Raw genomic sequence first — 10,231 nt, forward strand, 5'->3', positions numbered from 1 at the left:
GCAAGTCCCAAACAGCACAATCCCAAGTACTGTGAGAATCAAACCAGAAATGCCCATCCGGATGATATTCTCCACTGTGTGATCTTGAGGCTGTGAGACTGGAGATTGTGGACAAACAGGTCAGGACCATACAACGCCACCATAATATATCTGTATTTCCACCCTGAGTAGCTCCCTTCTGTGTATTCAATCTGACCTTCAGTGTCCATGCCCAAACCAGAATTTTCCTGACCCACCTATTGTGACTTCTGACATACTTTGTGGTTGGCTGTTGGTCTCAGGCAATTGTGAGTTACAAAGGCATGATCAATGTGTGAAGTGCTCAAGAGAACTGATTCTTTTGTGAAGCTGTGCGTTTTTATTTCCCAGAAAGGCATATTATACTCATGACAGCTATAAAAAATATCTGGAACAAACCATTTCTCTGCTAGAGCAGGCTTTCTCCTGGGCTTTTGCTTGATTTCTTCAGCCTGACTATGCTCTGATTTCAGAACTTGTGGCCAAAGTTCTTCTTTGGAATCAAGGGTATTGTTTTTCAGAAAGCTAAGATGTAAAATTACCCCCTCCCAGATTAAAAAAAGAGGCCTTCCTATGATCCCAGCTCTGCTGTAGTAAAGAATCCAGGAAGCTAATTCCCCTGGAAATTGGTTTGCACTCATTCACCAGCTGAGATCCCAAGTTGCAGACAATGTCTTGTCATCGGGGTCCCATGAATATGAGTTACACAAAATAATGACAGTCTGAGTTCTCTGCCTTCATTCAAGTCACCCAGTTCCCATGATGCTTCTGTTTAACATTTCATTCTATAATCATCGCAGCATTAGTAGTACAAACAATGAGATCACAAGAACTTAAAGATGTGCTCACAATGTCCATGAAGTAGATATGATCTCATTAGTAGGTAAGCTAAATCATCAAAGAATTGGACACCAACATGGATGTAAAATATATTACTTAAACCTGTGTCTGTAGAGGTTATGGACTCTAGATTAGAAACCAATACTGTCATATTCCTAAACCAATGTGATTTCGGACTTCATTCCAAGTGCTTATCCTTATATCCACAGGTAAGTTTAGCTCTGTCCCCTCATCAAAGATCTATATTTTTCTACAGATGAGGATGATTATAAAAATTTACAACTGGTCAAAACAGAAATAAGATGGTTTGGTGTGCCCAGTCCAAATGGGTACTCCTACAACACAAACTGTGTATATAAAACATAGGGAACATTGAGGAGGAGAGGTAAAAAGGTTACAACAGCCAGAGGAACATGATTACTGCTACACAATAGAGACTTCTAGGCAAGAGAGGGAAGATACACACGTGAAATTTCTAAAGTATGGTTTCCTAAATATGACCAACATAATGGCCACCAGAATTCTATAGTCTCCTGTTCCTCTGTTTATCCTGGGGTAAGATCAAACTAACAAAATCAGATAGCAACAAGTGGACAACAGGAAGTGGAGAGAATCCACATGGTGAATCTGTGAAGTCTTCAGATAAAACCATTTGGAGACAAGGCTAGAAAATGGAAGACTCAAAAGAAACTCAAGCTAGGCTATATGATGTGCATTTATGTGTTCGTGTGTGTGTTTTGTATAACAATAACAATTAAAATCAGAGGTAAACTTAAATTTTAAAAGGGTGTGAAAAACACAGAAAGAGTGAGAGGAAGAATGGAAAAGGTAGAAATGATTGAAATGGAACACTCATATATTACTAAGTTACATAATATATATATAACCATATAAAATTGCNTTGTGAGTTACAAAGGCATGATCAATGTGTGAAGTGCTCAAGAGAACTGATTCTTTTGTGAAGCTGTGCGTTTTTATTTCCCAGAAAGGCATATTATACTCATGACAGCTATAAAAAATATCTGGAACAAACCATTTCTCTGCTAGAGCAGGCTTTCTCCTGGGCTTTTGCTTGATTTCTTCAGCCTGACTATGCTCTGATTTCAGAACTTGTGGCCAAAGTTCTTCTTTGGAATCAAGGGTATTGTTTTTCAGAAAGCTAAGATGTAAAATTACCCCCTCCCAGATTAAAAAAAGAGGCCTTCCTATGATCCCAGCTCTGCTGTAGTAAAGAATCCAGGAAGCTAATTCCCCTGGAAATTGGTTTGCACTCATTCACCAGCTGAGATCCCAAGTTGCAGACAATGTCTTGTCATCGGGGTCCCATGAATATGAGTTACACAAAATAATGACAGTCTGAGTTCTCTGCCTTCATTCAAGTCACCCAGTTCCCATGATGCTTCTGTTTAACATTTCATTCTATAATCATCGCAGCATTAGTAGTACAAACAATGAGATCACAAGAACTTAAAGATGTGCTCACAATGTCCATGAAGTAGATATGATCTCATTAGTAGGTAAGCTAAATCATCAAAGAATTGGACACCAACATGGATGTAAAATATATTACTTAAACCTGTGTCTGTAGAGGTTATGGACTCTAGATTAGAAACCAATACTGTCATATTCCTAAACCAATGTGATTTCGGACTTCATTCCAAGTGCTTATCCTTATATCCACAGGTAAGTTTAGCTCTGTCCCCTCATCAAAGATCTATATTTTTCTACAGATGAGGATGATTATAAAAATTTACAACTGGTCAAAACAGAAATAAGATGGTTTGGTGTGCCCAGTCCAAATGGGTACTCCTACAACACAAACTGTGTATATAAAACATAGGGAACATTGAGGAGGAGAGGTAAAAAGGTTACAACAGCCAGAGGAACATGATTACTGCTACACAATAGAGACTTCTAGGCAAGAGAGGGAAGATACACACGTGAAATTTCTAAAGTATGGTTTCCTAAATATGACCAACATAATGGCCACCAGAATTCTATAGTCTCCTGTTCCTCTGTTTATCCTGGGGTAAGATCAAACTAACAAAATCAGATAGCAACAAGTGGACAACAGGAAGTGGAGAGAATCCACATGGTGAATCTGTGAAGTCTTCAGATAAAACCATTTGGAGACAAGGCTAGAAAATGGAAGACTCAAAAGAAACTCAAGCTAGGCTATATGATGTGCATTTATGTGTTCGTGTGTGTGTTTTGTATAACAATAACAATTAAAATCAGAGGTAAACTTAAATTTTAAAAGGGTGTGAAAAACACAGAAAGAGTGAGAGGAAGAATGGAAAAGGTAGAAATGATTGAAATGGAACACTCATATATTACTAAGTTACATAATATATATATAACCATATAAAATTGCATAGATTTCTGCAATTATAAATGCATGTGAACATAACAAAATAATATTATACAGGCAAATGAATAAGTTTACATGGAACCATGCAATTTACACTCCTAAGGTTACAACACAGTTTTACAGTGTCAGCAGTATGGGTTGTTGTAGACTCCTAAAAGGCAAAGATTATGATTCTTAGTTAACAGTTATAGAAAGGGTTTCTGGTGCAACACAGTTGAGTAAATGAGAATTCCTACCAGGAATCTTCTGGACTCCCATGCAGAAGGAGAGATGATGATTAATTAAGAAAGAACCGTTTACTTCTAAATCTCTAGGTCAATTCCTAGGTCAATTATCCTGTCTTAATTGAGCTCAAAGAGGTCTGGGTCATCTCACCTGAAACTATGATCTCCAAAGGGACACTGGGGTGTGACAACAGGCAAGGGGGTGAGCTTTGGGAACCAAAGCGTACATAGGAAACCTTAAGAGCTGAATTCACAGCACTCATGGAGAATTCTGACTGATTTTGAGACTGTGATTTTTGATGCAAATAGGGATGGGCTGCACCTTCCTTGAACAGAAGGAAAGTATCCACTAGGACTGATGATTGACACTGCAGGGTCACATTCTCTCCTAAGGAAACAGTAGTGCCTGAATGCATAGAGAGATTTGGTGCAACAGCAGGGTACCCTAAAGAGAAGAAAATTAGTGAGTGAAGGACTGCAGGGATTGTTCTGAGTCCCCCTTTCAGAACTTAGTCTCTCTATATTTTAATAGACAAGGCACTGCCTTGTCCTTAGACCTATTCCTCTGTGACATGTTCATCATCAACTTAATGATGACTCCCAGGTCTCCTCCCTGCTAAACCTGCACTAACATCCTCACCTGTGATCAGGATGTCCATAAGATCACTGAGGTCTCACCACTCAGAGGAGGAACTGCATGCAACAAGGCATCTATACTGAACACCAATGGAGGAATTCACAGAGCCTAATGTAAAATTGTCATGAAAATGTCCATCCTGAGACGAATGGACAGAGACCTGGGTGAGGCTACTTTCCCCCTTTGTGAACAAAGCAAATCTGTAATAACTTATCTCAGAGGAATACTTGAGGATCTGGTTCTCTCCAAAATCCAGGTCAGGGCATTTGAAGGTTGGTAGGGAGTGATTCTTTGACAGTCCTAAGAGCAGGAGACTCAGGAAGCCATACAACTGTATCTTTCTATACATTCCACATCCCATCCTGCCCTGACAGTGCCATGGCCATAAGCATTCAACAGTTTCCTTTAGCCATCATGGCTTTAAACTGTCCTTGAGGCAGCACAATGTATGAGAAAGGGTTTCTGGTGCCAAACAGTTGACTAAATGAGACTTCCTCACCTGAGACATGTATCTCCAAAGGTTCACTGGCCTCTGACCAAAAAAGTGAGGTATTTGTATAGTATCCATAACATCTGAAGGGCCCACTCTTGCTGGATGCCGTGGTGATCTCAGGAAACAGAGCTAGGGACTGTCCAGTGTGTGTAAGCTGTGCCTTTAGGGACCTGGAGAAATTTTGATCTGCTCCAGTCAAAATGAACCAATCATATCCTTTAGATGAGACACACTTAAGGGTCACATTCCCACCTGGGGTCACCACAGGGCTGGGCAAAGCTGACAGAGTAGGTTTACCATGGTGAACACCTAGGAGAGGAAGAGGCAGCCTGTTTAATGAAAGACAGCCCATAATGTATCCAGCAGAAAAGCTGAGGAAGCACACCTATGGAAGATTATTTCCTGAGGACAGAGGCAAAGATTGTAANCATTCCCACCTGGGGTCACCACAGGGCTGGGCAAAGCTGACAGAGTAGGTTTACCATGGTGAACACCTAGGAGAGGAAGAGGCAGCCTGTTTAATGAAAGACAGCCCATAATGTATCCAGCAGAAAAGCTGAGGAAGCACACCTATGGAAGATTATTTCCTGAGGACAGAGGCAAAGATTGTAACACTTAGTGTCCTCTCACCTGTCACCACCAGCTCCAGGGGATCACTGCGCTCTGTCCAGCCAGAAGAGTTGTAAGAGTAACAGCGATATTTTCCTGCATGATGCTGTTCCATGGATGCTATTGAGAACATGGCCTTGTTACCAGGATCTTTTGGGGTTTGACTGTCCCAGGGTGCTGGGTTTCCTTCTTTATAGAGAAAATACATTGCTTGCTTTCCCTTGGTCCCCTCACACACGATTGTCACACTATTCCCTGAGGCAATCACAGATCCCGGCTCAGCCCTCAAAGTGGGTTTCTTAAGTTTTCCTACAAGGAAGTAGAAGAAAAGGATGTGGGGTCAATCAAACAGTTTCAGAGTAAAGATCAAACTTGCTCCTGATCTTGAACTTTACCCCTGAGTAGAAAAAGAACCAATAATGTCATGTGAAGACACATCATTCTCCTGACCCTCCCAGGTTCCATTCTTACTATGCTGTCCCCTCATTTTCTATACAGTGACTCTCATGGTCTGCATACTGTGTCAACTGACTCAGGAACCCTGAGTCCTCAAACACATGACACACCATGATCTAAACTGGGATCCTGTATCTAGTAGTATATCATTCTACAGAGACCCTGAGGTACCCTCACCTGAGATCAGAAGTTCCAAAAGGTCACTCCCTTCTGACCACACCTGAGGATTACTTCTGTAAGAGCCATAGCATCTGAACCTCCACCTTTGGCTGAAGGCCATTGGTGTCACTTGGAACTTGGCAAAAAATAACCCAGTGTCTTTATCTTGTGAACGCTCACTGCGCAAGAACTTCTGATCATCCTTAGTTACAATGAACCAGTTGTATGAATGATTTGAGGTACAAGAAAGTGTCACAGTCATTCCTACAGTCACAACAGGGTCTTGTAGTGGCAACAGTATGGGTTTGTTGTAGACTCCTAAAAGAAATTACATAGAAAATTCAAGGGGACCACACAGTCTAAATTGCTGCCCACGGCTTTTTTTCTATGGGAAATAGTGCTACAGCAGTCGGTACTTGAGAGTGACTACTGGGTCAAGGATTTTTTAGTTTCTCTCACCTGTCACCACCATCTCTAAGGTGTTACTGCGTTCTGTCCATCCAGTAGAGGTGTAGGAGTAGCAGTGATATCTCCCTGCATTCAATTCTGTCATAGAGGAAATGGTGAGTTTTGCATTATTATTGTAGACTATTTGGTTCTGTTGGTCCCAAGGATCTGGGCTTCCCTCTTTATATATCACATAGATTAGGGTTGGTACTGTTGCCTTACACCAGATGGTAACATAAGTCCCTGAGGTGATCACAGCGCCTGGTTCAGCCCATATGGTGGGCTTGGGAAGGGTCCCTGCAAAGAAGTAGGAAGAAAGTAGGTGCATCTGTCACTAAAATGTCACAGAGAAGGTCACAATTGCCCCTGACACATAAGCTGATCTGCAATAGCAGGAGTACACATAAAGACCACACATTTCCATGGATCTTCGATTTCATTATTAGTATCACTCATGATGACCAGCTGTATCAGAAATTCTGTGACATTGAGTCCAGTAGCCCTGGTTGTCAATCACCCAGCACAAATCAGGTATTTTCCAGGGACCCTGTGTCAGTTGCAATTATACCCAAAAGAACGTACTGCACTTCCTTACCTGATACCAGGAGCTCCAGTTGGTTACTGGGAACCGACCACAGCTGAGGGCTGCTCAAGGAATAACCATAGCATGAGAACCTCCACCTCTTGTTGGGGGTCACAGGATCCACCAAGAACGTGGCTCTAAATATGTCAGAGGATATTTTCCGTGAGGGTTCAGGACTCGAGAGCTTCTCACCGTCCTTCATTAGAATGAACATACTGTACGGTTGTTGTGACTGACACTGAAGGGTAACTCGCTCCCCTGCAGTCACCACAGGGCTGGGAATGGCTGACAGAGCGACACTGCTGAGGTTAACTCCTAGCAGAGCAGAGGAGGGCTGTTAGGAGAACTTATATGAGAAACATGTTCCCCACTTCTCATATTTGAGAAAGGAGCCCACTTAAGGCAAATCCAGGAGCTGAGAGAGGGTTCTGTTACCTGTCACCACCAGCTCTAGGGTGTCACTTTTTTCTAATGAGCCACTGGTGCTTGTATAAGAACACCAATATTGGCCTGCATTGTTCCATTGAACTGAAGACATAGAAAACTTGGCCTTATTCTCAGTTTCTAGAAGGGCTGTTGGTATCAGGTAGTCTTGACTTCCTACTTTGTAGAGACGATATTCTTTGGCCTCTGAGGGCCCTTCACAGAAGAATGCCACCTGCTTCCCAGTGGCTACCACATTTCCTGGCTCTGCTCTCAGTGTAGGTTTAGAGATGGCCCCTGAAAGAAATTGACAATTCTTTCCCCAGAAATCCATTTCTGATACAGTCTTCTGACCCAGAACCTTTTAGGCATCCCCAACATCAGGCCAAACCAGCTGTTCTCCATCTGCTCTGCTCATGAGTTCCCCTTGATCCCCCACAAAAATGTCCAAACTAGGACAGCTGGGAAAACACTTACCTGCTGAAGCTGGGTTCCAGAGGTTTGGGCTTAGTCCTGGAAGAGAGTGAGCTGTGAGTGTTTACACTAAACCATGAGCAGGACCTACACTTCCAGGTGCCTTCCGGAGCTGCTCAGACATCCCAAAGGCCCAAATCATGATTGTGAAGTGGATTCCTTCTCAGAGAATATTTCTCCCTCCCCATATGGTATCTCACCAAGAAACAGCAGCACTATAAGAAATGGGGTCATGGCATCTTCCAGTTGCCACAGTTTGCAGATAGATGATCTCCTTTCCAAACACACAAACACAAATTGTGTGGCCTTTGCAAACTGGTGTCTGATTTCCGTCATGCGAATGTCATACTGGAAGCCCCTGAAGAAGAGGAACTCTTCTAACCAGCTGCCTGACTCTTTCCTTCCTGGGCTATGATGGGTTGGGCTAAAGATTTTGTGGTTTCTGTCTCTCTGTGGTTCTTTAGTTTTTGGGTTTGTGTGTGTGTGTGTGTGTTTCTGAGACAGAACTTCTTAAACCTCATGGTGGTCTCAGATTCATTCTTCTTTCTCAGCATTCTGTGTACTATATTACAAACCCAAGTCTGACTGTGGCCTCTTCCTGCAGCACATCTCCACATTAAACACCTGCATCTGTCTAAATGCTCTCAGTTACCACAGACCAGGAATTAACACACCATAAGCCTGATGGTTTCCTGACACAGCTCCTTTACTTGAGGGATACGGTGGTTGTTTTTTCTCTTAGCTCTTGGTTCTCCTCCTTTACTCTTTCATACACACCAATCTCATGGTTGGTTTCCTAGCATGCCTGCAAGATGCTTTGGGATGTTGTATGAATATTACCTAGAGATACAAGAACAATGCCAACACCAGCCACATGAAACAATGGTAACAGAAACAGAGACAAGACTCCATAAAATCTAGCTGGTGAGACAATGAGTTATATTAGGGCTTTGTATAAAAATGTCTATAATCTTGTGATTTTTGTGTTTTGTTTATTTGTTTATTTGATTGTTTGTTTAGACAGAGTGTTACTATGAGCTCCAGCTGTACTGGAACTCACTCTGTAGACCACACTAGCTGTAACAACCATTCTCACACCCAATTGTTGAGAACAGTGTGTTCCACTATAGCCAAAAATAGCGGAAACAACTTAGTGATTTTTGTCCTTAAAAAAAATCTTTGCCTACAAATTTTAACTGCCTATAGTTCTGATTCTTTCTTGTTCAAAAACAAGAAAGAACACTGATGGGACCAATGTTTTACAGGTCACTTGTGTGTAGTAACAGCTACAGAGACTTCAATAGGACCAGAGTATTGCCATGGTGGAGAGCAGTGTTCTACAACAAAGAAAGATACAGGCTGATGCTGCTGGGATCATAGAGAAAAAAAGGAACACACTGAGCACATGGTCTTTTATTTCTCCTGTATGAACATAGAGAAGACATGTATGGAAATGGAGAAAGAAATGTTCTGTGCTCACAGCTTTGATTTGATTCTATTCTGCTAAATAATAATCCCTCATAGATTGATTGCTCTTTTCCTATCACCATACATGTCTAACCTAGGAACAAATTCTCAGCATTCTCTTTTTCTCTTGTGTTCCTCTTTTATTGTTCAGAATCCTTCTGGTTTTTTAAAGGCTGAGTTTTATTTAATGCCTGTTCAATCACAAACGTCTATTCCAAAATAGTGTTATTAGCATCTCAACTCTGAGCCTCGGCACCATCCTGATTGTCTAATATCAGTGTCATTATCACCATATTTATAAGCTCATGATTTCTGTGATTTGGATGTACAAGAAAGAATTAACCTTCAGACAGTTTTACAATGTAGTTGGCATGCAAGAGGGATTTGGTTATATAAATGTTGTGGTTAAACGGCCCCTCTCTGCTCTCATGTTTTGCATATGGTTAATACATTGCATCTAAACTGTGAAGGTCATCAAAATCTGGACCTGAAAATCAGAACTGAAAACTTCCCCAAAATGAAGGTTCCCAAAATTCAGACAGTCCTTTATTCAAGAAAGGAGGCTAACATTTTTCAGTGCCTTAACCTATCCTTGGGAAGGATCATTGCAGGGGGACTTTTTCCTTTATGGTGTCTGAGGTAGGGTCAGGGCTCCAAGACTGCTGTTGCTCTGTGCTATATCTGTAAACACATTCTGCAAATACTTTGTATTGTTGTCTGATGTCCACATTAACGCTAAAATAGTTTAATTCCTACATTTATTCACAGGTTTATTGTTTCATGTGTAGGTATCAGTTTTGTTGTGGGATATTTTTACACTGTGTGACAAAGTTTTGCTTTGATTTGTGTAATTAAAGTCTGAATGGCCAAGAGATGGCAGGAGGTATAGGTGGGACATCAGGGCAGAGAAAGAACTCTATGAAGAAGAAAGGCAAAGTCACCAGTTAGACACTGACAGGACACTGGAGCTGGAAGATGGACGAAAGGTTATGCCATGATAGCTAGGTAGGAGAGATAGGCAGGATTTCTG

General features: G+C 41.6%; 1 protein-coding gene across 20 annotated transcripts in view; it reads right to left on the minus strand.

Annotated features, from left to right (window-relative positions):
- Nucleotides 1-10,231, minus strand: part of LOC126494987 (leukocyte immunoglobulin-like receptor subfamily B member 3) — a 91,762-nt gene that overhangs the window by 50,408 nt on the left and 31,123 nt on the right. For 3 of the 20 annotated variants that reach the window (XM_050132600.1, XM_050132588.1, XM_050132579.1), the window contains exons 1-8: nucleotides 7,935-8,135; nucleotides 7,738-7,773; nucleotides 7,273-7,557; nucleotides 6,850-7,152; nucleotides 6,267-6,551; nucleotides 5,826-6,125; nucleotides 5,214-5,501; nucleotides 4,590-4,892 (exon numbers count right to left, since the gene is read on the minus strand). The exons of 2 other annotated variants lie outside the window; for them this stretch is intronic. In XM_050132600.1, coding sequence (XP_049988557.1) covers nucleotides 4,590-4,892; nucleotides 5,214-5,501; nucleotides 5,826-6,125; nucleotides 6,267-6,551; nucleotides 6,850-7,152; nucleotides 7,273-7,557; nucleotides 7,738-7,773; nucleotides 7,935-8,070 — 1,936 coding nt within the window. In that variant the 5' untranslated portion in view covers nucleotides 8,071-8,135. Of the gene's footprint in view, nucleotides 1-4,589; nucleotides 4,893-5,213; nucleotides 5,502-5,825; nucleotides 6,126-6,266; nucleotides 6,552-6,849; nucleotides 7,153-7,272; nucleotides 7,558-7,737; nucleotides 7,774-7,934; nucleotides 8,141-10,231 lie in introns of those variants that run through there. 15 more of the 20 variants (XM_050132601.1, XM_050132590.1, XM_050132582.1 and 12 more) reach the window with 12 other exon arrangements.

The sequence above is a fragment of the Alexandromys fortis genome, unplaced genomic scaffold (assembly GCF_014885135.2).
Source record: "Alexandromys fortis isolate MF-2015 unplaced genomic scaffold, M_Fortis_MF-2015_v1.1 scaffold_413, whole genome shotgun sequence".
In the NCBI taxonomy this organism is placed as follows: Eukaryota; Metazoa; Chordata; class Mammalia; order Rodentia; family Cricetidae; genus Alexandromys; species Alexandromys fortis.